This window comes from Synchiropus splendidus, chromosome 7, assembly GCF_027744825.2.
Source record: "Synchiropus splendidus isolate RoL2022-P1 chromosome 7, RoL_Sspl_1.0, whole genome shotgun sequence".
Lineage (NCBI taxonomy): Eukaryota > Metazoa > Chordata > Actinopteri > Syngnathiformes > Callionymidae > Synchiropus > Synchiropus splendidus.
Window position 1 is genome coordinate 13,777,780 of NC_071340.1, and position 20,258 is coordinate 13,798,037.

General features: G+C 42.1%; 1 protein-coding gene across 2 annotated transcripts in view; it reads left to right on the forward strand.

The window, feature by feature from the left end:
- Positions 1-1,754: 1,754 nt before the first annotated feature.
- Positions 1,755-20,258, forward strand: part of ssbp2a (single stranded DNA binding protein 2a) — a 51,364-nt gene continuing 32,860 nt past the window's right edge. For both annotated transcript variants that reach the window (XM_053869702.1, XM_053869703.1), the window contains exon 1: positions 1,755-1,878. In XM_053869702.1, coding sequence (XP_053725677.1) covers positions 1,823-1,878 — 56 coding nt within the window. In that variant the 5' untranslated portion in view covers positions 1,755-1,822. The remainder of the gene's footprint in view (positions 1,879-20,258) is intronic.

Sequence of the window (20,258 nt, forward strand, 5' to 3'; positions counted from 1 at the left end):
GAGGTTTGTGGCTCCCATGACTGGAGATGAATTAAACTTCATGACCTGTAGTGACCAGTAAAAAATAAATGATGAGCTCTTTGTTTTTTCCATAATAACATGGTACTTGTTCAGTCCTACGACATGATGGGACTTTAATAATTTGTTGACCTCTATGAGCAGTGGTGGCGGTTTAGAGAGATGTCTGTGCCATATCTTCAGACATGTCTCGAAGAAGTGGACAGTGCTCATCACTCCAATGTGGAAGCTCAGAAAACTAACTCTTATGAGCTTCAACTATTTCAATGTTATCTTTATTGTTCCCCGCTAATCCGCATAAAAATGAAGTCAAACTCCACACAATAATTTGAGGTCTCACTCAGAAAGCTCAGGGGAACCATTTCTCTCGTCTTGCTTTCATCGCGAACCTCACCGCTCTCTCCCAATCTGCTCCTAATACCGTCTTTCCTCCTTTGTCCTCCTCCTCCATCCCTCAGAACACATGCTTATTGCCTGCCAGTGGTTGTCATGGTGATCCACCCAGAGGGACTCATCCCAAAACCCAAAGTTCTGCATGTCAAAAAATAGAACCTCCACCTCTCTCTTGGGGAAAAAAAGGGGGTTCACTCTGCATGAGGGGGGAAAGCGTCACCAGTCAAGCAGGAGGAGATGAAAAGATGAGGATAGACTGGGAGGAAGAGAGAACGGGGCTGCGTTTATCCTCTCCAACTGGGTCACATCGCAGGAGCATTGTGAGAGCGCAAACACTGCCGCGCCTGTGATATGCCCCAAGTTTGTGCACACACTTTTGCACAAGAGACCGTCTCCGTTTCCCAATCACGGCCGGCGTCACAGCCAGCTCCCTCCTCGCCGAGCATTTTTTACGGTAAATACATGGAGGCTGCGGAGGAAACCTCTGCTCGGAGAGAGCTGACAGTCTGGACAGCAGCATGACATTGCACTTCTTCTTCCTGACTGCACATCCAGTCAACCACACCGGCCACTGAAGAGAGGGATGTCAGAGTTACCTTTATTTTAGGGTGAGGTTCTGACAGTAAACGTGTGTGTTCATTTTATATATATATTTTAATATATAAAAAATATACTCTTTGTAAGTGTTACTGTAAATATGACATAGCTATTTACCGCCAACACCCTCTGTAAAATAAGTGACTGCAGGCTTATCTATCGAGCTGAGCACCTCTGTCATTCGCTGTAGACTTGGAGTAGAGCTGCTTCCTCTCTGGTGCTTCTTCAAAGCCTAAGGTCAAGCTGAAGTTGGGACAGTTGTCACATGTCCGTCCAGCAGGACCGGCGGGAGCAACACCATCATGTCGACAAACATGCCACGACTGTATAACAAGTATTACATTCCGAATGAGCTGCACCAGTCTCCCACCCTGCATCCACCACATGTGATGCCCAGTGGCCCAGTCAGGGGTCTGCTGTCTCTCCATCACGCTCTGTTGCTCCACTCATATTTGGACATCTGAACACACGTGTGCATTGACAACAGAAATGCTGCGTGTGAGGTGTTTGCGTGGCGCTGTGCACCAGCGAGGAGGGCGATTGTCTATAAAAGGAATCCTAGTTGGACGGTTTCAAATCCCCCCTGTGAGTGTGCGCGCGGGAGCGCGCGTGAGGGAGGGGTGGAGCTTGTGCTCGAGGGGCGCGGCATTGCTCCTGTCACTCACGCACCGTTGTCATGACGAGTGGGCGGTGCCGAGCAGCGGGGCGTCCAATGGGAGGCGACGCTGCTGGTGTCGCCATGGTGACGGGGCTGTGCCCGGGGAGGTTGTGATGGGTTGACAGGTGCGTGACAATCGCGCCGCTCTCTGCAAGCATGTACGCCAAAGGCAAGAGTAGCACCGTGCCGTCCGACAGCCAAGCCAGAGAAAAGTAAGTTTTATTGACGGGGGCGGCCGGGGGGAGACACGCGGAGCAGGGAGAGGGGAGGGCTCATTGAGGGTGTCCGCTGTCTGTGCTCTGTTTGCCGCGGAAAGTTGACCGCTCCGTTTATTTCGCGATTCTCACATTCAGCCGGGGATATTCTTTTTCATTTGAAACTGGAATGACAGCGGTTTTGTATCGGAGCTGCTTGCTTGCTCCGCTGCAATGTTTTGGGAAGTGTTTGCTACGTATTGTCTGACTGAGTTGTTATTCATAGTTTGTTGACTCCGTGGTGTCTGGACCTTGTGGTGCGTTCACTGCCGGCGTCACTCGCTGTTGACTGTGTTCAGCGATGCTTCTCCTCAGTCTTCTGTTTTTACCGAAGCTCCCGTAAGATCGTCTTTGAAGTTGGCTTTCCATATGACAGTGAGACTCTGGGCTGCCATAGCGATGCATAACAGTGACCTTATTTAGGACGTATCATGTCAATTCTTACGTTGAAAAAACTTCTGATACAGTTAAATCTATCGTGACGTTGAGGTTTCTAAAAAAATGGAGTTAACATGAGTGTCTTTTGTCATTCGTCTGACAGACATTTGTATGTAACAATAATAATAAAAAAAATCATTATAATTCGGGATAACTTTTTATACTCTGGCAGTAGCTTCTCTGTGTTGCATTTCTGCATTTGTGTCATGAACTGTTCAAAGCTCACGGTAATGTATTCATTCATCATCTTCCGCCTCTTAACACGGTCGGCTCCCGACTACGTGGGGCGAGAGGAGGTGGACACACTGGACAGGGCAGTAAGTGCCCATGTGAAGGAAGATCAGTCACTGGCTGGTTTGACAGCATGAATGCCCAACACACAGTCATGACTTAATATGTTGTGACAACAGATTTTGTACGTGTACAAAGTGGTGTTACAAACAATCTACCTGAATAATAACTGTGTAGTTCACGATTGCTGATCTTGAAGGCAGCATTTGGTCATGTTTCTGACATATATTAGCATTCTGTTGTTGCTGTCCTGTTACCACAGAGAGGATTTGACACAGGAAATCAAATTATTGCTTTTGGGGTTTATGACTATATGGAACATTCTGTCAGTAAGAAGAAAGCATGTTGTGACAGTGGACCCCAGGACATCCGCAGTAGCCCTGCTGGAACAGATGAGATTCACCAGCACCTGTATGAAGCATTAGGAGCTTCTCAGTATTGTAGGAAGCAATGAAGGAATCATACACCCGAACCAAGCCAACCCTAACCTGTCATCATCATTATTATTACTATCATTAGGAGGAGGACGAGTCGTGGTAGTGGTGGAATATCTTTTTCTTTTTTTCATTCTTTATTGATTGATTTGTTTTTTGATGGAAATGGTCATTTAAACACACAACAAAAGCCTTATCCAATGAGAGAATATACTTAGAACTGGTGACTCTGAATAGCTGTGGGGAGAGTTTTGAATATGGGGGGGTCAGAATTCTATGGAAGTACGTCTATGAATACTCACAGAAGGACAACTCAAGCGAAGACTGGACAAACCTGGTCCTGAGTGTTCATATTTGTATTTAGATGATTCATATCCACTGTGTGCAATTCTACTGTTTCTCTCTTTTAACCTTAAAGCGAGTGTCTAGCAATGATTTAGTACATTGGGTACTTTGAATTGGTTGAAGGTTATAATAAAAAAAGCCTGTCTTTGACTGAGCTCGAGCAAACTCTCTAATACCAAGACAGTTAATTTGCATGTATTGCAAACAAATATAATGTATATGCATGTACAGTGTTACCTGCTAGTTAGATTTGTCCCTATTAAGCATCTTTTTTACTAATCCTGAGGTTGTATTGGATTGCTAGCCTCATAACGTTTTCCCTGTAGCCAACTTCCTTCATTGTACTGCAACTATCTGGCCACCCAGGAACAGCCTCTCTTGTGGTCCCCACATGGTAATCATTTGCCAAACCTTGATCTAAAAAGTGAGTCGTATAAAAGGCTGTTCTGTTGAGAAACTAGCTCAAACTCCTGTGTTGTTGCAGATCATAGAACTTTTTCAGTCTGTGCAAGCCCAATGTCTGCTAATAGAAAACACAAGAAAGGGAAAGAGTGAGGATTATTTGTCTCTTAACAAGCAACCTTGTTTATCAGTGCCATGTATCGGAGAAGAGAAGGAGGCCCAGTGTTGCCATGTCGTTGTTTTTAATTTCTGCTGCACAGCGGGGCATCGGTGCGCGAGAGAGCGAGATACACCACACTGAAGCAAAAAGTATGAGCGAGAAAGACTGTGCTGGATCATTAGTTTACGGTGACCTCGGGTTCGGCCTCTGTAGATGTGAAACTTTGGATTCTTGTTCATGTAAGCTACCAAATGCTACTGACCATCTTCACAACTCTATTGGCTTTGGATCTGTGATGATAATAAGAATTTGTTTGTTTGCCATAGTCACAGCGGAACATTGTTTTTGTGTCACCAGCAGTAAAGCGACATACGGAACTTCACGCTTCAGCCGATGATAGTACATTTTTAACTGTTGACAATTACAACTTGGGTTTATGTGTTGGGACTATGCAAGTCAAGTAAACAAATCCACTGTTGGCATCAACCTTTCTACCTTTTAGACCTTTTAGAGTCATCAATGAACCTCTGCAATCCTTCAGACTGTGGAGGAAACCAGAGTCCCTGACAAAATAACGCAGGAGCGCAAGCGGACAACATGGCAATGTCACACAGGAAGGATCAGGGCTTACTCACTTGGTCCTCACCACAGAAGGCTCCAGGGGAAGACAAATGTTTCTCCAGCATGTCCTGTGTCTGCCCTTGGGACTCCACCCATTTGGCCTAGCACACTTCATGATGGATTCGTCTAGCATGCGACCTGACTCAACCACTAGTAAAGGGTCTTCTTAAATCAGACATCGACTCCGAGCCTCTCCTGGATGCACCCCTGCTTCTCCTATGTGACAGGTGTGCATCCAGTAGAAGCACGTCCCGTGACTGCCCAAAGCCTTAGGGTGCCAGAGTTGTTTTCAATGGAACATTCCGCTTTGATATCACAATATCAAAAGGCTCTACTTTGAAAACTGTTACAGATGAAGGCATACTATAAAACAAAAGAATCTTCAGTGTAACCCGAAAGTTTGGGATGGAAGTAAATCCACTCATCCAATCGAATCTGGCCATAGTGTATTATGTAACATTTTCAGACGTGGTATCTGATCCACAGGACATTCTTCCTCCTCTCTGAAGCAAAAGTGATGATGATGACAGCTGGGCACTGTGTGTGTGTACATCAAGGCTCAGAAAAAGAAATACTGTGTTAGTACAGCTAAGTTCGGACTTTGAAAATGTATGTAAACAGCTTTGCCTGGCTACTGGAGAGAAATGGGAATGTCTCTTAGACAATGCGGTTAGTAGCTGGACTAAGCTAGCATGTAGCTGAGTAGCTCAACTATGACCGGACTGGGTGTTGTGAGAGTTGGGCGAGCTTCAACTACGCAGCGGAAGTAAACAAACTCTCAGACTAATCACTAGTCTTATGATGTCCAATAATCTTCTATACAATGGAGAAGTTGTGTGTGCAACCTGATGCAGTGTGTGTGTGTTCTTCAGTCTTAGCCGATGCCTGCGGCGAACACATTACAAACCTGATATCTGCCGTTAGCACGACTGCTAAGTTAGTCTAGGTTCACGCCAGTGATCAAAAGAACGACTCTGTACTTTACATACTCCACATCTACCATTCTTAAATACATAGAAAACACGATCCCTGGGATATTTATTCTTAGTCACAATTTAGCAAATTTATTCCCAGAACTGGACTATAAACTCAGATGTGTGCATGTGCATCTTCCACTGCGATTCACAGTGTATTTTATCTCAGGGCTGCCGCTATTCCACCGTTATATTATGTTAGTCCACCACATTCCCACAGGCAGTAAGGCATCAGCTCCAGAATGCGTTGCTTGTTGACTCTCGACGAGCAGACCCGCTATCACCATGCACAAAGGCTGCTTCTCTTTCTGGCTTCCTGTACTACCTCGCTCTCTGCCTCCCTAGTCTCCTTGAGGTGGCGTGGTTTTCATACTAAGTATACTCCAAAACTGCATTAGTAACACGCCCTCAAATGGTGCTCAGACTGCATGTGTAAAGTAGTAACTACATCATGCTCCATATTTGCAGCTGGGCTTGTTTAAATGATGTGATGCTGTCTGTCGAAATATTACAACTTTTGCGCCCAATGGGTTAAGACTCTGCATTGATCTGAGCACTTATTAAAAAGACCCACATCATGCTTGAAGGCCATTCCTACTTGGACTGAAATGGCCAGATTCTCTTCCTTCCTGCTTTATGTTCCCTCTTTCCCAATGTACGTTTCCTTTAAGCTTTACACAATTGCTCGCTTTAATTGACTTATAGAGCGCTGTGCTTCTGTGGAGTCAAACCAGCTAGTATCTGACCTCACCTGTCAATCATCACTGCTCAGAAATAACAGCAAAGTGCTGACTGTTGAAGTCAACCTTGAAACTGCCTGTCAGTCCAACTGCACAGCTCTCTGTTGTGTTGTACCTCAGTGCTTCTTGTTTACCACAAGTGTTTAAAAAACCTGATGGATGGAAGATTGACTGCTGCAAGGGCAAAATGTTTTTACGCACCGTGAGAGGCATTAGTTGCGTACGATATTTGTCTTTCGGAGACGAGGAATTTCAAAATAAAAGAACCAGCAGCAGTTGCATCCCAAAAATGCTGGGCTTTTGAGAAAAAGTTAGTTTCAAATGTTGCCACTTTGAGAAGTAAATATTTATGGGATTATTGAAAAAAGTTGACATAAACTTCCCCTTGAGTTGTTTTTATCTTCACTAAACTTGAAACTGATTCTGGTGAGACAGAATCCCTCTCTGTTTCGCCCGCCCTCCTTTTTCCCCATCTTCTCTACCTGCATTATACTTGTACTTGATTTGGATTGGAAGTGACAGAACACGACCACAGGCTGCGTACTGCAGTAGTTCAACAAGTCTAGATTTCAGTCTCTGGCAGTTAGAGCAACATATTTCACATAGTTTTTGGGATTGTGGTTCTGAACAGAGCTGACATTAGACTTTCTACTTCTTCTGTAGTAGGGAATCTGCTGGAAAGTGATGCTTTCTTCAACTGGGATTGATTTTCTTAACCTAAAAAAAAACGTGCCTTTTGCGTTCGCTACTTTCGCTACTGATACCAAAGGTGTCATTGGGTTGTATTGAGATCCTGTGTAGTTTTGAAAGACTCTTGGCAGAAAGACACCGTGCAGACGGAAGGAAAGCACTGCATGCTGGGAGTGATTACCCGCTCTGCAACTCTGGCTATGACAGAGTGAGTCACATTACACGAGGACCATAATGAAAACAGAAGTGGTCATACACACATGGGTGTCCACCACACACTGGCAGTGTCTTTTCCCACATTTTCAAACATCAGCTGCCACCACCTGATGAATGAGCAGTTGTTTATTCATGGGTTTAATGAGGTGGACTGGGGAGAAGGGTCAGTGTTTGAAAAACAGAACAGCGTTCTAAAAACATGCTGATGATCACGTTCTATTAGGAATATTGGTAAATGGCGAAGAGATATTGGAATGGTTGATAAAACGACATGATTTATTTTCATCCACCTATACCCTTATTGGGCTCATGGAGGCTGGTGGGGAGGACACATCAGACTTCTGTAGGGGTGCAAGTAAATATAGACTCTCTCGAGCTCCCGATATTTGTTGGCATGCACCGTATCTATATCTTTGGGTGCAATATGGATATTTGATTGGATATTTTGAGTCAAGTACTCGTGGAAAACACCACAAAGATGCAGCATTACAGCAAACCGAGGGGGTTTCATGCTATTCTGATCACAAACCTGTGTGTTTAAGTTACAGCCCACCTGTGTACCCAGAATAATGCTGTCTATAAAGATATACAGGTAGATTGTTTAGGAAGATTGTTTTTAAATTAATTGCACAATTTGTATTTTTTTATTTTGTCAAGTGTGAGTTATAGCATTACACCCAACATGGCAGGGATGTCAGTACAAGAGTTCTACTGCAACTACAAGATAGAAATATTAAGCATTATCTCAATTTTCAAAACAAAACCATGTATAAAAAACTTGGGTTGTCAGGATAACAACATTTCAGTAGTCGATATAAATACCAAGGATTTTAGATGATAATAATAAGAATGATTTTGAAAAAAAAAATCACAGCTTTATTCAAACAGTTTCAAAATATTTACTTGTTCTTCTGACCACATGGGATTGGAATTAATTTCCTACTGTACCTGGGAAGGCCATTCCTACTTGGACTGAAACAACTGGATTCTCTTCCTTCCTACTTGATATTCCTTCCCAATGTACGTTTCCTTGAAGCTTTACACATTTTCTTGCTTTAATTGATAACAAAATTTCAGTCGATAAGAATACTAATGATTTTACATGACTGCCGTTACTGAAAACAAGTACTATTACTGCTAATACTACTACTATTATTATTATTAGTATTATTATTATTTTGATTATTGTTAATAATAATAATAATAATAATAATAATAATGAAATTCACTACTTTATTAAAACATATTTACTTGTTCTTCACTAGTATAAAACTTATAAAATGACTATAAAACAAAGAAGCTGAATTTAATAGCAGGTAATCTCTTTTTTGATAGATTGACAAATTGTTGTAATTTTGTGCATTCATCTTGAGAGATGCCAGTTTCCCACATTGGCATAATTTCTTACGATTTTTGAACTTCATATATTTTGCTTTTGCTGCCGTTTGAACGCAAATCATGTATTCTTTTCCCTCAAAACTATTGTTAGTCTGTGACTCTCCTCCTGCTCGTCTTGGTCGCAGTCATCCTCTCACTGATCCTGTGAAGAAAAAACAAAAGTTTCGTAGTAGTGACCAGCATAGACAGCATCTTAATGCTTCATTGCATGACAGTATCGTCAACGTAGTAACGGAACGTGTGTTGCGATGTTAAGTACAAGGCGACTCAAGTGACTGTAAACTTAAACTCTCTCACCTTTAATTCTTTAAATGTGTTGCGGTGAATGTCTTCACGTGTTCTGGTTCGTGTTTCCGTCTTTTGCATGTCAGTTTTAGTGTGTTTAAAATGATTCTGCATTCATCCTCCTAGAATGCAAAGTGTCTCTACACACAAATCCAACTACAGCACCGGAAAAGAAGCTGGTATGTTTTTTTTGTTTGTTTTTGTGTTTTTTGTGGAACCAAATTGGTCCCGAAGTATCTGTTTTTGTGACAACCCTGCATAACACATAAAAATAAAAATAAAAAGAAAATTCATATTTCAACATATTTTATTAATGTTATCAGTAGCGGTGTGTCAAAAAATTTATTCACATCATCTCATTTACCGTCATTCAGAATCAATTTAACATGTCCAAAAATCGCTCAAAACAACAACACACACAAAGTGATGGCTGTCTGCTGTTTTGTAACAACATGCAACATGCAACCCTGCAGCCTGTTCTGGACGTACACACAGAAAGCACCACAACAAAGATGACGGAGATGGAGGTTCAACCACCAATTTTTCTTACTTGCATCAAACCAGTCACTTGATGAACAAAACAGAGTTAAGGCCTATGAACTGCATTGCCTTCCATATCAAGTGGGCACTTAAAGAACAAGGTCACGTTCGAAAGGCAAACAAGAACACAGAGACTAAGGAAAGTGAATCTCTGCATAGATGCATTGTGAGGTTGAGGCGAGACCAGGTCCGGCTGCACTTGGAGATCATGCATCAGCATTGTCTGGGAAACTGAGTTGTGTTGAATATTTCTCCAAAAACGTAGTGAGAAATTCATTAAAACTGTTGTCCCCAGATCTTGCAATGAGAATGTCCGATATCAGAATATCGGAAGCACAGTAGATGTTCTAAAGACTCCCCACTCTCATTGACTCACAATGAGGAGGACCTGGTAAAGCTCCTGCTGTTGGACCACTGCTCTGTGATCCAGACTGGCTACTAATAACGGTTATTAAAATATTTAAAATAGGTGCAGATAAAAAACATTGTACCCACATGTTTAATGTACCGATGGATTCTTCACTTCAGACGGAACACTGGTGTCTCCCAGGCGTCTACACTACTGACATTTAATGAAAGGTATCAACTTCAAACTGCTGTCGATGTTTTCATCCTCACAGCGCTGTAGATTAGCTTCAATCTGGGATAACAAGGAAATCCGAGGGCACGCTGATACCAGCTCCTTTTTTTCTGCTCCTCTCCTCAAACAAAAGTGGTTATGGCACTTTGACAAGCGCTTGATGGAAAACACTTTTTAACCAGCTAAACACAGAGCCTGTTAAAAGTTGTGTTTTATCTGATGGCATCCCCCTGCTCTTGCTCTTATCCCTGCTGCCAGAGATGTAGTGTGCCAACTCCAACTGCTATCAAAGCCTCTTACTGAGCTGTGTGTGTGTGTGCGCACACATGTGCAAGAAGGCACTGCTTTTAAAGAAGGGGTGATGTGTCAATCACCAAGTGACTCTCTGCAGTCAGCACCTTCTCACACACCTTTGGCTCCTTTACTGGGAGTGATGTTACACAGGACCTTTCATCACGATCGGATAACGTGAGCGAAAGCTTGGGTGCGATGCTTGACATCCCAATGTCATTTATCACGGCAATGTGATGCTCAATATCACAATGTGTGTCCATCAAAGTTTTTTTTCCTTGAGTGCTACTGTAGCACGAGACACCAGAATGGCAGGTCAAAGTTTTAATATGTAAACATGACCTTCTATTGATGCCAATTTACTTTTTAGGAAATGCCAAACTTGACAAAACAGAACATTATTATTATTCTATGAAAGAGTGTTGCTTTTCGTCTTAGAGGCTAAATTGACCATTCTTAACTCTGTGTTTGATTTTAAAGTGTAAATCTTACCCTGCACCATTTAGTGCTCTCTAGAAATGAAGGCTGTGCGATAATAATAAATCAAAATATATAGTGATAATACAAGAACATTAGAACAATCTATATATACGACTTAAGATTTTGCTGTCATTAAACTTTCAAACTTTATTGAACAATGAACTACAAAACAAACTGTGTAAAATTGAAATAATAATTTAACAGTTATATTTCACCGTCTCCATGTAGGTTAAATATTTCTTTCTAGAAATGTCGCCAATCTGTATGGTCAGGCTTCAGAGAACAGTTGAGACAGGAGACAATATTTCGAGCTGAGCAGGCACTTGGTTGGGACGCAAAGATGTTTCTGTGGTTCTAATTTGTAAGCTGTGATGTCATATTCCAAGTTTTCTATTCATTTTTTCGTGCGTCTCTGCAGTGTGATGAATGACAAGGAGCGCTTGATTTTATCACCCTATCTCAGGTTGAGTGGAAGCGATTGTTCTTATGCATTTATCCACTTCCTAATAGTCGCAGGTTTTTGAAAGATCAGCAACAAGCAGCTAGCGTTGCTGTTGTGACTCAGAAGGCTGGATGAGCGTCTGCTCCTCGGAGGTTCTGAATACCATGCCGCCGTTGTAGAGGCGACCGAGTTGGTAGCTAACAGTGGCCAATATTAGCGTCCCCCACTCCATGCAAATAGAGGCTCGAGCTCTCTCGCTGACAGGTAGAGCTTTGCGCTGAGTGGCTCACTCTGTGTAGCAGGTTCACTGTGCCCTCCACAGTAGCCAATTTTCATGGGGACGAAGCGTGGTGCAGCGTTTGGGTGCATCAGGACATAATGAGAGAAGCTGGGGAGACGGGTGTCCGGTTAAATAATCGTTTCATGACGATTATCAGGTTTTTATAATCGAAGGAAGACATAATCGTAATCATATGTGTGTGTGTGTATATATATATATATACATTATTTTCATTCGCTTACACCTTTGATAGCATCGAGCTGTTTGCTCATGGTGACTTGTAATGTGCATTGCCGTGTTGTTCCATGAAGTGTCCTGTTGGCTGACACCACAATCCTGCTTGTTGGTGGTGAAACGTGCGGTTTTCTCAGGAAGTTTTTGTTGCTTGTAGTGACACCAAATATGCAGAGCTTTGCTCCAAACCGCAGCTCAGCAGGCTATGCTTTTAAACACTTCCTGTAACTGGAGCTCTGTGGATAGAAGCGCTCTGTGGGCTCAGTTGTTGTGTCTCCATTATCATCCAGCTTCTGAGTGTCAACATGAACTTGTTTGCCTGGAGAGAACAACCTCTTTGGTTTATGCTCAACCGATTTGTTTCACCGCCGTTTTTAGCTCTGCTCCTGTAATCATGACAAGTAGTCATGTCAATATTAATGCTTATATTGTTCCTGCTGCCGAGACTATGGTGAAGGCTGCTCTGCTGATATTCCTAAATCATTGATATGCAAGCTGCGTCGCTCAGACGCTAGCGCAAGGTTAAGCATGCATGACGGCCAGGCTTAGGAACAGCCTCAGACATCGTCTCTCTCTATCTCCCTTCCACACACACCCCTTCTCTCCCTCCTCCCTGCGTCGCCCTCACTTCTTATGTCTCGCACTCAATTTGTCCCTCATCTGTCTGCTGAAGTTGAGCTGCAAACTTCTTCACTTTAATTCCTCATAAATGCTCCGTCCTTACTCCACCACTTATTCGAGGTGTGTCAGCTGATCCGGAGTCCTTGATGCCTATCACACTGCAAGCGTTCATATCCTTTTTTCTGATTATATTGCTGACATGGTTGTCGACTTTTCAAGGTCCAGGTCATCATCGTATTCATCCGATCATTCATTGTGGACATGCAGGGTCGAATTAGCTCTAAATATCTAAGTAACACATGCATCAAAAACCGTAATCTGTTTTCTCTCCATCCATACTCTGTATTCTCTCCATCCGGTCAGTTTCTACCGCAGAATACTACATCATTGAAACACCAGCCATCACCAGGAAACCAGAACCAGGTTCTTCTGAACATGCCTTAAGATTTAATAATGTAATATGTTGTGACAACAGGTGTTGTCCACCTCTATTCAACATCACTCTAGAGTAGCTTGACATACAATTCCACAGTGGGATCGTGGGCAGAGCGCATCCCCGAGGAGCTAAAGGTTGCAGGTTCGCCTCCATTGTTAGCTAAATTTTCTGCATTTTATTGTGAGCTCATTCAAAATATTAAACTAGTTTTCATATGAAAACACACTGTGTATGTGTCATATGAGATACAGGGCAGTCTGAATAAAACCTATTAACACTCTGTCTGAAGGGGATTTCGCAAGCACGGTGTGAACCTGTCTGAAGTGGCTGGACCAACGCTCTGTGTAGCATGAGGAAGAGTGGGAGGGGCCATGGTCATGGTCTAGGAACGGTTTTCACAAGAACTGAAATAAACGAAATACATTTGGATGCAATTGAATTTAAGAATGAAGCAATAAAAGGTGGCTCTGTAAGTGGTTTCTCATGCAGCGGAAAGGGTAAGATATTTTATTAAGAATCCGAGCAACATTTTAAGTTAATATTCATTGAATGAGATTCAACTGGTTGTAATATATACAGTAAAATGAGAGCGTAGAAGGTGGGAAAGATGTCTTTTCAGGAACAGAGGTTTTACTCAAGATAGGTCAAAAGTGCTATGTGACATATCAAATCAGTTCTTGTAGTTTTCGAGGTGGTTCTGCTCAACAAGCGGGCGGAACTGGCAGCTCTCAAGCATTGCAAGTCAGTGGCTTTTGGGCTGAATGGTTTTAGGAAAAACATTGTGTTGCGATTTTAATTCACAAGTGTCTTTTTCAATTCATACGCCACATTGACTCCTCGTTTCTTTTGTCTGCAGTGTAGCTCCACTCATCACAGTTTGCACGTCCACGTCCATCTTTGTTTGTCATGTGCATTCTTAATGAAAAACCTTGTGATAATTTATTCAACAAAAAAGTAGCGGCATATTTCTAAACAGTTATTTATGCCCTCCTGTCAAGCACCTAATGGTCCCACATTGTCGCCCAAATTGAATCGGACTGCATTCATTTATACCATGTTTTGTTTCCTTACTCGAAGCTTGGATCAAAGAAGAGCAGGATATTGGATCTACGTAGATTTGAAAAGATCAGTGCATCCTCTGCTTAGTCCGCTTTCATGCTTTGTTATGGTGGCTGATGATTATAGAAGTTTAAATTGATCCCTACAATGGAAGCTGCTGCTGTAAGATATTGTACATCTTAAATTATAATTATATTGAAATAATGAGAATAATAATTTATATTATTGTAGTTGTTTGTTTTATTGTCACACCTTCACCTTCTTCTACCGCTTATCCGGGGTCGGGTCGCGGAGGCAAAATTCAGAGCAGGGAAGCCCAAACTTCCCGGTCCGCACAAACCTCCTCCAGCTCCTCCCGGGGGATCCCGAGGCGTTCCCATGCCAGACCGGAGACATAATCTTTCCAGCGAGTCCTGGGTCTTCCCCGGGGTCTCCTCCCGGTAGGACATGCCCAGAACACCTCCCCAGGGAGGCGTCCAGGGGGCATCCGGATCAGATGCCCGAGCCACCTCAACTGGTTCCTCTCGATGTGGAGGAGCAGCGGCTCCACCCCGAGCTCCTCCCGGATGACCGAACTCCTCACCCTATCTCTAAGGGTGCGCCCAGCCACCCTGCGGAGGAAAATCATCTCAGCCGCTTGTATCCGCGATCTCATCCTTTCGGTCACTACCCAAAGCTCGTGACCATAGGTGAGGGTGGGAACGTAGATTGATCTGTAAATCGAGAGCTTCGTCTTGTGACTCAGCTCCCTCTTCACCACGACGGTCCGATACAGCGACCGCATCACTGCTGCCGCTGCACCAACTCGTCTATCAATCTCACGCTCCCCTTTTCCCTCACTCGAGAACAAGACCCCGAGATAATTTATTGTCACAAATGTCTTTAATTTAAAAAGTGACATTTCAACTTCTATTTCAGGCTCCACCATTTTCTCCTTCATTAGTTACTACTCATCTGATGGACCATAAGCAGTCGTGCGACGATGCACACACTTGAATTTAGCGTCTCTCAAGCTTCAGCGAGATTCTCTTTCCGCGTTGAAGTCATTCTATATGCTGTTGCGGCAAATTGAAACAAGGATTATTAATTGCCATGATGAGTTCTTTTAGCAAACAGCTCAATGTAGTGACGCTGCGTTCATGGCTTACTGTAATAAGTCGCGGACCAAGTTGAACAGGGAAAAATCATTGGTGCTCCCTCAGCTGTGAAATTAAACAAACTCCCCGCGAGAGGCGACTAAATCTAAACAAATCAAGTCCACTGAATTGGAACTCAAATCAAGAAAGTGATATGTTTGCCTAAGATTTTATTTGATACATGCACTGCTAAATGAATTTTATTGACGCTAAGCTCCATAGAAATGGCTTGGTTTGTTAATATGAGCGTCCTCCTCTGCTCCCTCTGTGTTGCTCGGAGTCTGATAAGCTGGTGCTTCCTGTTATCTCAGCCCTGGCATTGTTGTCTGCTCTGTGAGACGGCCGCGTCTCAGCACCGCGGACAGAAACTAGAAGTCATTTCTCTTCAGGTCTGTTCTAGGTGGAGGTGGGGGCTGCTTCCTCTTTTTGCTCTGCTGTCAGGACGGGACTAAGTCCACCATGCTCATTGTCTTAGCTTGAAGGCTGAGAATACAGTCGTGACTGTTGGTGTCGTGACTATATGTGCCATCATTGCTACAGAAACAAGTCCCAAGCTCATATAACCGCACCTGCACTCGCTAGAAGGAAACCATTCAATGATATTGAACAGTCTTGACTCAGACAGGGGTGCATGATGAGATGGTTAATATGGCAAAAATATCATAGTCATATTTTTTACTATAAGATTATAGTTTGGATTTTATAAAATTCTCACCCCTTTTTGCAATCTTCTAGACCATGCAAAAAATCCTTGTGTAAAACAGTCATAAAACAGACCAAAAAAATCAGACAATTCAGGCTAAAGAACAAGTTTTTACCAGCATATGCAAAAAAAAAAAAAAAAAAAGAAATATACCAAAAGCTAAACAACAAAAGCACTCTGATGAAGACTCTTCCAACACAAAAGGTCACTTTCAAACCATGGCTTCCTCAACCCAGTCATTTTAACAGGAAGTGCACCAAAACACTAAAGAGCTTGTTGAAAAGGTCAAATAAATATGCAAAACAAAGAAGACAATATATTTGAAAGATTCTTGCAAGATGATGTCAAACGTGGGTCATATGTCGGAGCGGGCCAATGAGAAGCAGTGCTAACACAAACTAGCACTGACATAAAATGTGATTTTTAACAATTATTTATTTTTTATTTAAATATATATATATTTTTTTTTTATTTTGTCACTTAATCATTAAAGCACCAGCAATTGACAGAGCAGGGAGAGTTTTCCAGGCTCATGAAAGTGAGACCACTGGTTCCTCAGCAGCAGGCTGTTAGTGTGGCTAACGCTTAGCAGCACCCACCGGTCCGAGCGCGACATTCGGAAGGCTCAGTGAATTGTGCAAGAAATAACTATTAATTTCACCAAGCTAGATGACCAGCCTTTCTCAGGTGTCATTCACGTGGAGACAGTAACGACCGGATCCATCGCCGGTTTAGAGTGAGGTGCAGCGTTTGTCAGCCTGAATCTGAAACTGTTGAAAAAGTCTGGAGTAGAAACTTTCATAAATGCAGTGCTCTCTGTCTCGGAGTGCCACTACAGGCGGCCAGTATGTAAATATTTCACAGACATAGCAGAGTGTCCAGAGATTCACCAAACTGCAAATTCTCGCATTGAATTAAATGTACTTCAGTTGTCCTTTTGACAGAATAGTTTTCGCATTCTGCAAGTTTTTTTTTTTGCCTCCTTGAGGAGGTATATAAAAACTTGTCTGAATTAAAATGATTTAATTCAGTTCATTTTTTCACATCATGTACACAGAATGTCGCATCGTATTGATTACAAATTCATTGTCAATCCATGTGATCGGTATCAGTGATCGGCACCAAAGATCCTGATCGGAGCATCCGCAGTCGGTACAGTTAAAGAGGCAACATTCATCCACAGTTCCATACACCATCACCCTGGTATTGACCGATCAGTGTGAATCACCGGTCTAATAAGTGTGTTATGATTAATGTGCTGTGGACCTGTCCTGCTTGTTCCTCGTAAATTCCTCTGTACTTCTCGGACAGGTCACCAGTCATCTCCGCTGACTGTTGTGATCCTGTCATGCTTCATGTTTTTACATGATAAACTTGTTAATAACTATATGCTCCCATTATTTAAGCTGCACTTCAGCACTTGGAGTCACGTTTTTTTGTCCCTGTTTTTCTGCCTTTGCAGGAAAGATTACGCATGGATCCTGTCCTGAATATCTGGTGACTCAAGTTGAGGCAAGACTGACCGTTGGCCTGACAGGGTGTAGTCTGGTCAGTAGACAAGAAAACAGGGTGGAACAGTTGAACCGCTCTGTTATCTCTCCCTCGCCACGTGCGAAGTCCATGACTGGTTGAAGAAACATAACTAAACTGATTCCCTGGTCAAGATGCAACGGAGAAAGTAATGCTGAATTATTTGAACATGAAAAATAGATGAAGCTTGAAGTGGCTTTATGGACTGGAGTGTCCGCAGGGTGGGGAGTGGAGGGGTGGATCGCGGGATATCTGTTTAATGAAAGGTAAACAGAAGGATTCACTTAGGTGAGCCAAAGAACACAGGATTCTCCCTCCCTGTCAGGATATGAGCTTCATTCTTTGGACTTAAACCCTGAAACTGGACAACCCACCGAACAAGAGAGCGCATCTGTTTTCAGTTAAATCTTTTTTTCCGACATCAGAGTCAGAGTGATACAAACAAATATACAAACCTTGGCGGGTCATGTGTGTTCTGGTGATAGCTTGAAGTTCTTCATAAGTTTGGTGCACATTGACCATGAAGAGGAGCGGATTTCCCATCTCACCAGCTCTACACAGTGGCATCATGTTCTGAAATCGGAAGCGTACCGCAAACATTTGCTCGTCAAAGCAGCGTCAGAGGCCCAACGTTAGCGGAGACAAAACAGAGAACAGGAGGGGATGAAACCAAATTTGTGTAAGAACAAATGTCTCTCCTCAGGCTGTTTCCGTGTGGGATTATGACGCCTGTTTTGTTAATCTTCAAAGCTGCAGTGAACTTTTCACTGCTCCTCCCGACATGGTACTGCATTCCAAACCTGATGCTCGGCGAGGGTTTGCTGCACATGGACCTCTCTGTACAGGCGCATTTAGCTGCGGCCATTAGAGTGACCCCTGGGGATTCCTCGGGAGACTAATGGAGAATATAGATTCAGCTTGTGACCATCAGCAAATATACCAATTAGAGATGCATCAGCGAGCGGGCTGTATGGCCCGTTGGAGAGCTGAGGAATTGTTTGATATATTTCATGGAGAGTTGGTGCTCTTGTCAAACAAGTCTCTTGGTTTAGGTGCAGACTCCTCGGGACCATCGGAACTAGGAACTTAGGCGACCACTGCACAATAGAAAAACCTAACACAGTCAGCACTGACAGTGTTAGGCTGAAACAACACGGAAACACTTTGTGACGGTTATCGGCAAAGAGTAAATTAATTTCAAAATTAAAGTTTTGACTTTTCAATAGAGCGGCAAATTACTTCTCAAACTAAAAATATTTCAAGATTATCATATTTTGATGGATTCCATCTGTTGCATGTGGTGAGGTAAAAGCCAAAACAAAATATGGTGTGTGTATATATATATATATATATATATATATATATATATATATATATATATATATATATATATATATATAATATATATATATATATATATATATATATATATATATATATATATATATATATATATATATATATATATATATATATATATATGTATATATTATTTTCATTATTTTTCATGGTGCCTAAAATACATATGTGGGTCTTTTTAATTTCATTCATATATTTGCAATTTAATATTCTTACTTATTAACTTTGTTTCTTTCTATATTTATTTTATTTGTATTTCCTTATTTCCTTATTATTATGGCTCAATGGTAGTTTACCAGTGTAATAACAATAATAATGTTTGCAGTAGTAATACACATCATGTAATCAAATATTTAATAAAGAATAACAGACCGTGATGACTGTTGTGAGTTTCTCCAGGCACTGGTTTCTTCACGCTGTCCAAAACATACAGAGGTGGATTTATGACAATTTGAATGATAGACCGGAGGCCTGTCCAGGGTGTCCGCTGCATCTCGCGCTTTGTAGCTGCATTAGGCTTCAGCCTCTTGATCCCGGGATAGCAGGATTGAAAGTGACTGTTTTGCTTGTTGAATACACTGCTGACACATTCTGAACGCCATCACAGCCAAAATAAACACTGCATGGTAAAACACACAGTGGAGGAGGATGACAAATGTAATCCTTGTGCTCAAAAAGCTAAAAACCATGACCAGATGTATGTTTACACTTCTGGGAATCCGTTAAACCATCTTGTGGTCCATGCAAACAAACTCATCTGTGACAAGCTATTTGACACTTTCCCTCCGAGCAAAGCTTGGCTTTCGAATTATGCTGCAGGTTTACTTGTAGTCTCGATCTTCGTATTGCTTTACTCACAAATTGGAAAAAAAGGGAGAAAGCATGAAGCGTGGTTCATGGATGTCACATGGGATGACATGTGACTTGGCGTGTGGCTTGTAGATAAAATAACAATAACAAACAATAACAAACAAGTCTACAGAACCAGGAGAGAAGAATAGTAGGAGCAGTGGGTAATTTAAGGACCAGAAAGAACAAACAACAAAATACACACTGGTCAAAAATACTTAAGTAATCAATCGCGAAACAATGATCCAAGCCGAAGGCTGATCCATATGAAACAGAGCTGAACTCGCTTCCAGAACAATTCAGTAAGTCAGAATCGAAACTAGAAGAGACGTTTATCAAGCACTCAGGTCTGCAACTCAAGAGCAGGTGTGTTCCATTTATGAAGCTCTCATGAACAAAGATGAGGAATAAAGAAGAGACATGACAGGACGCGCACAACCAAAATAAAAGCAAAACAAAAGCAGAACATGAAAAATAGAAGTTGAGGAGACTTGGCAGAGACCTGCTTCGACCTTTTTCTGATTTAACAAAACTTTAAAATGTGATTGTTTTTACTCTGTAGTTTTATATCCTACACAGATCAACTCCAAATGTTGTCAAACTAAAATGTCATTAAACATTTTTTGCAGTTCAGATTAAACAATTCCAGGTTCAGAAAATGAATAAAACATTAATGCCCGAGACTTGTGCTTGTTGAAAGTTCAATTCTACTGCAGTTTAGTTTGAAGGAAAGAGGTAATTCAGTTAAACGTACACCCACTGACCCATTTCCTTGTGTTTGCTAGTTGGTTTTATCAGCTGTTA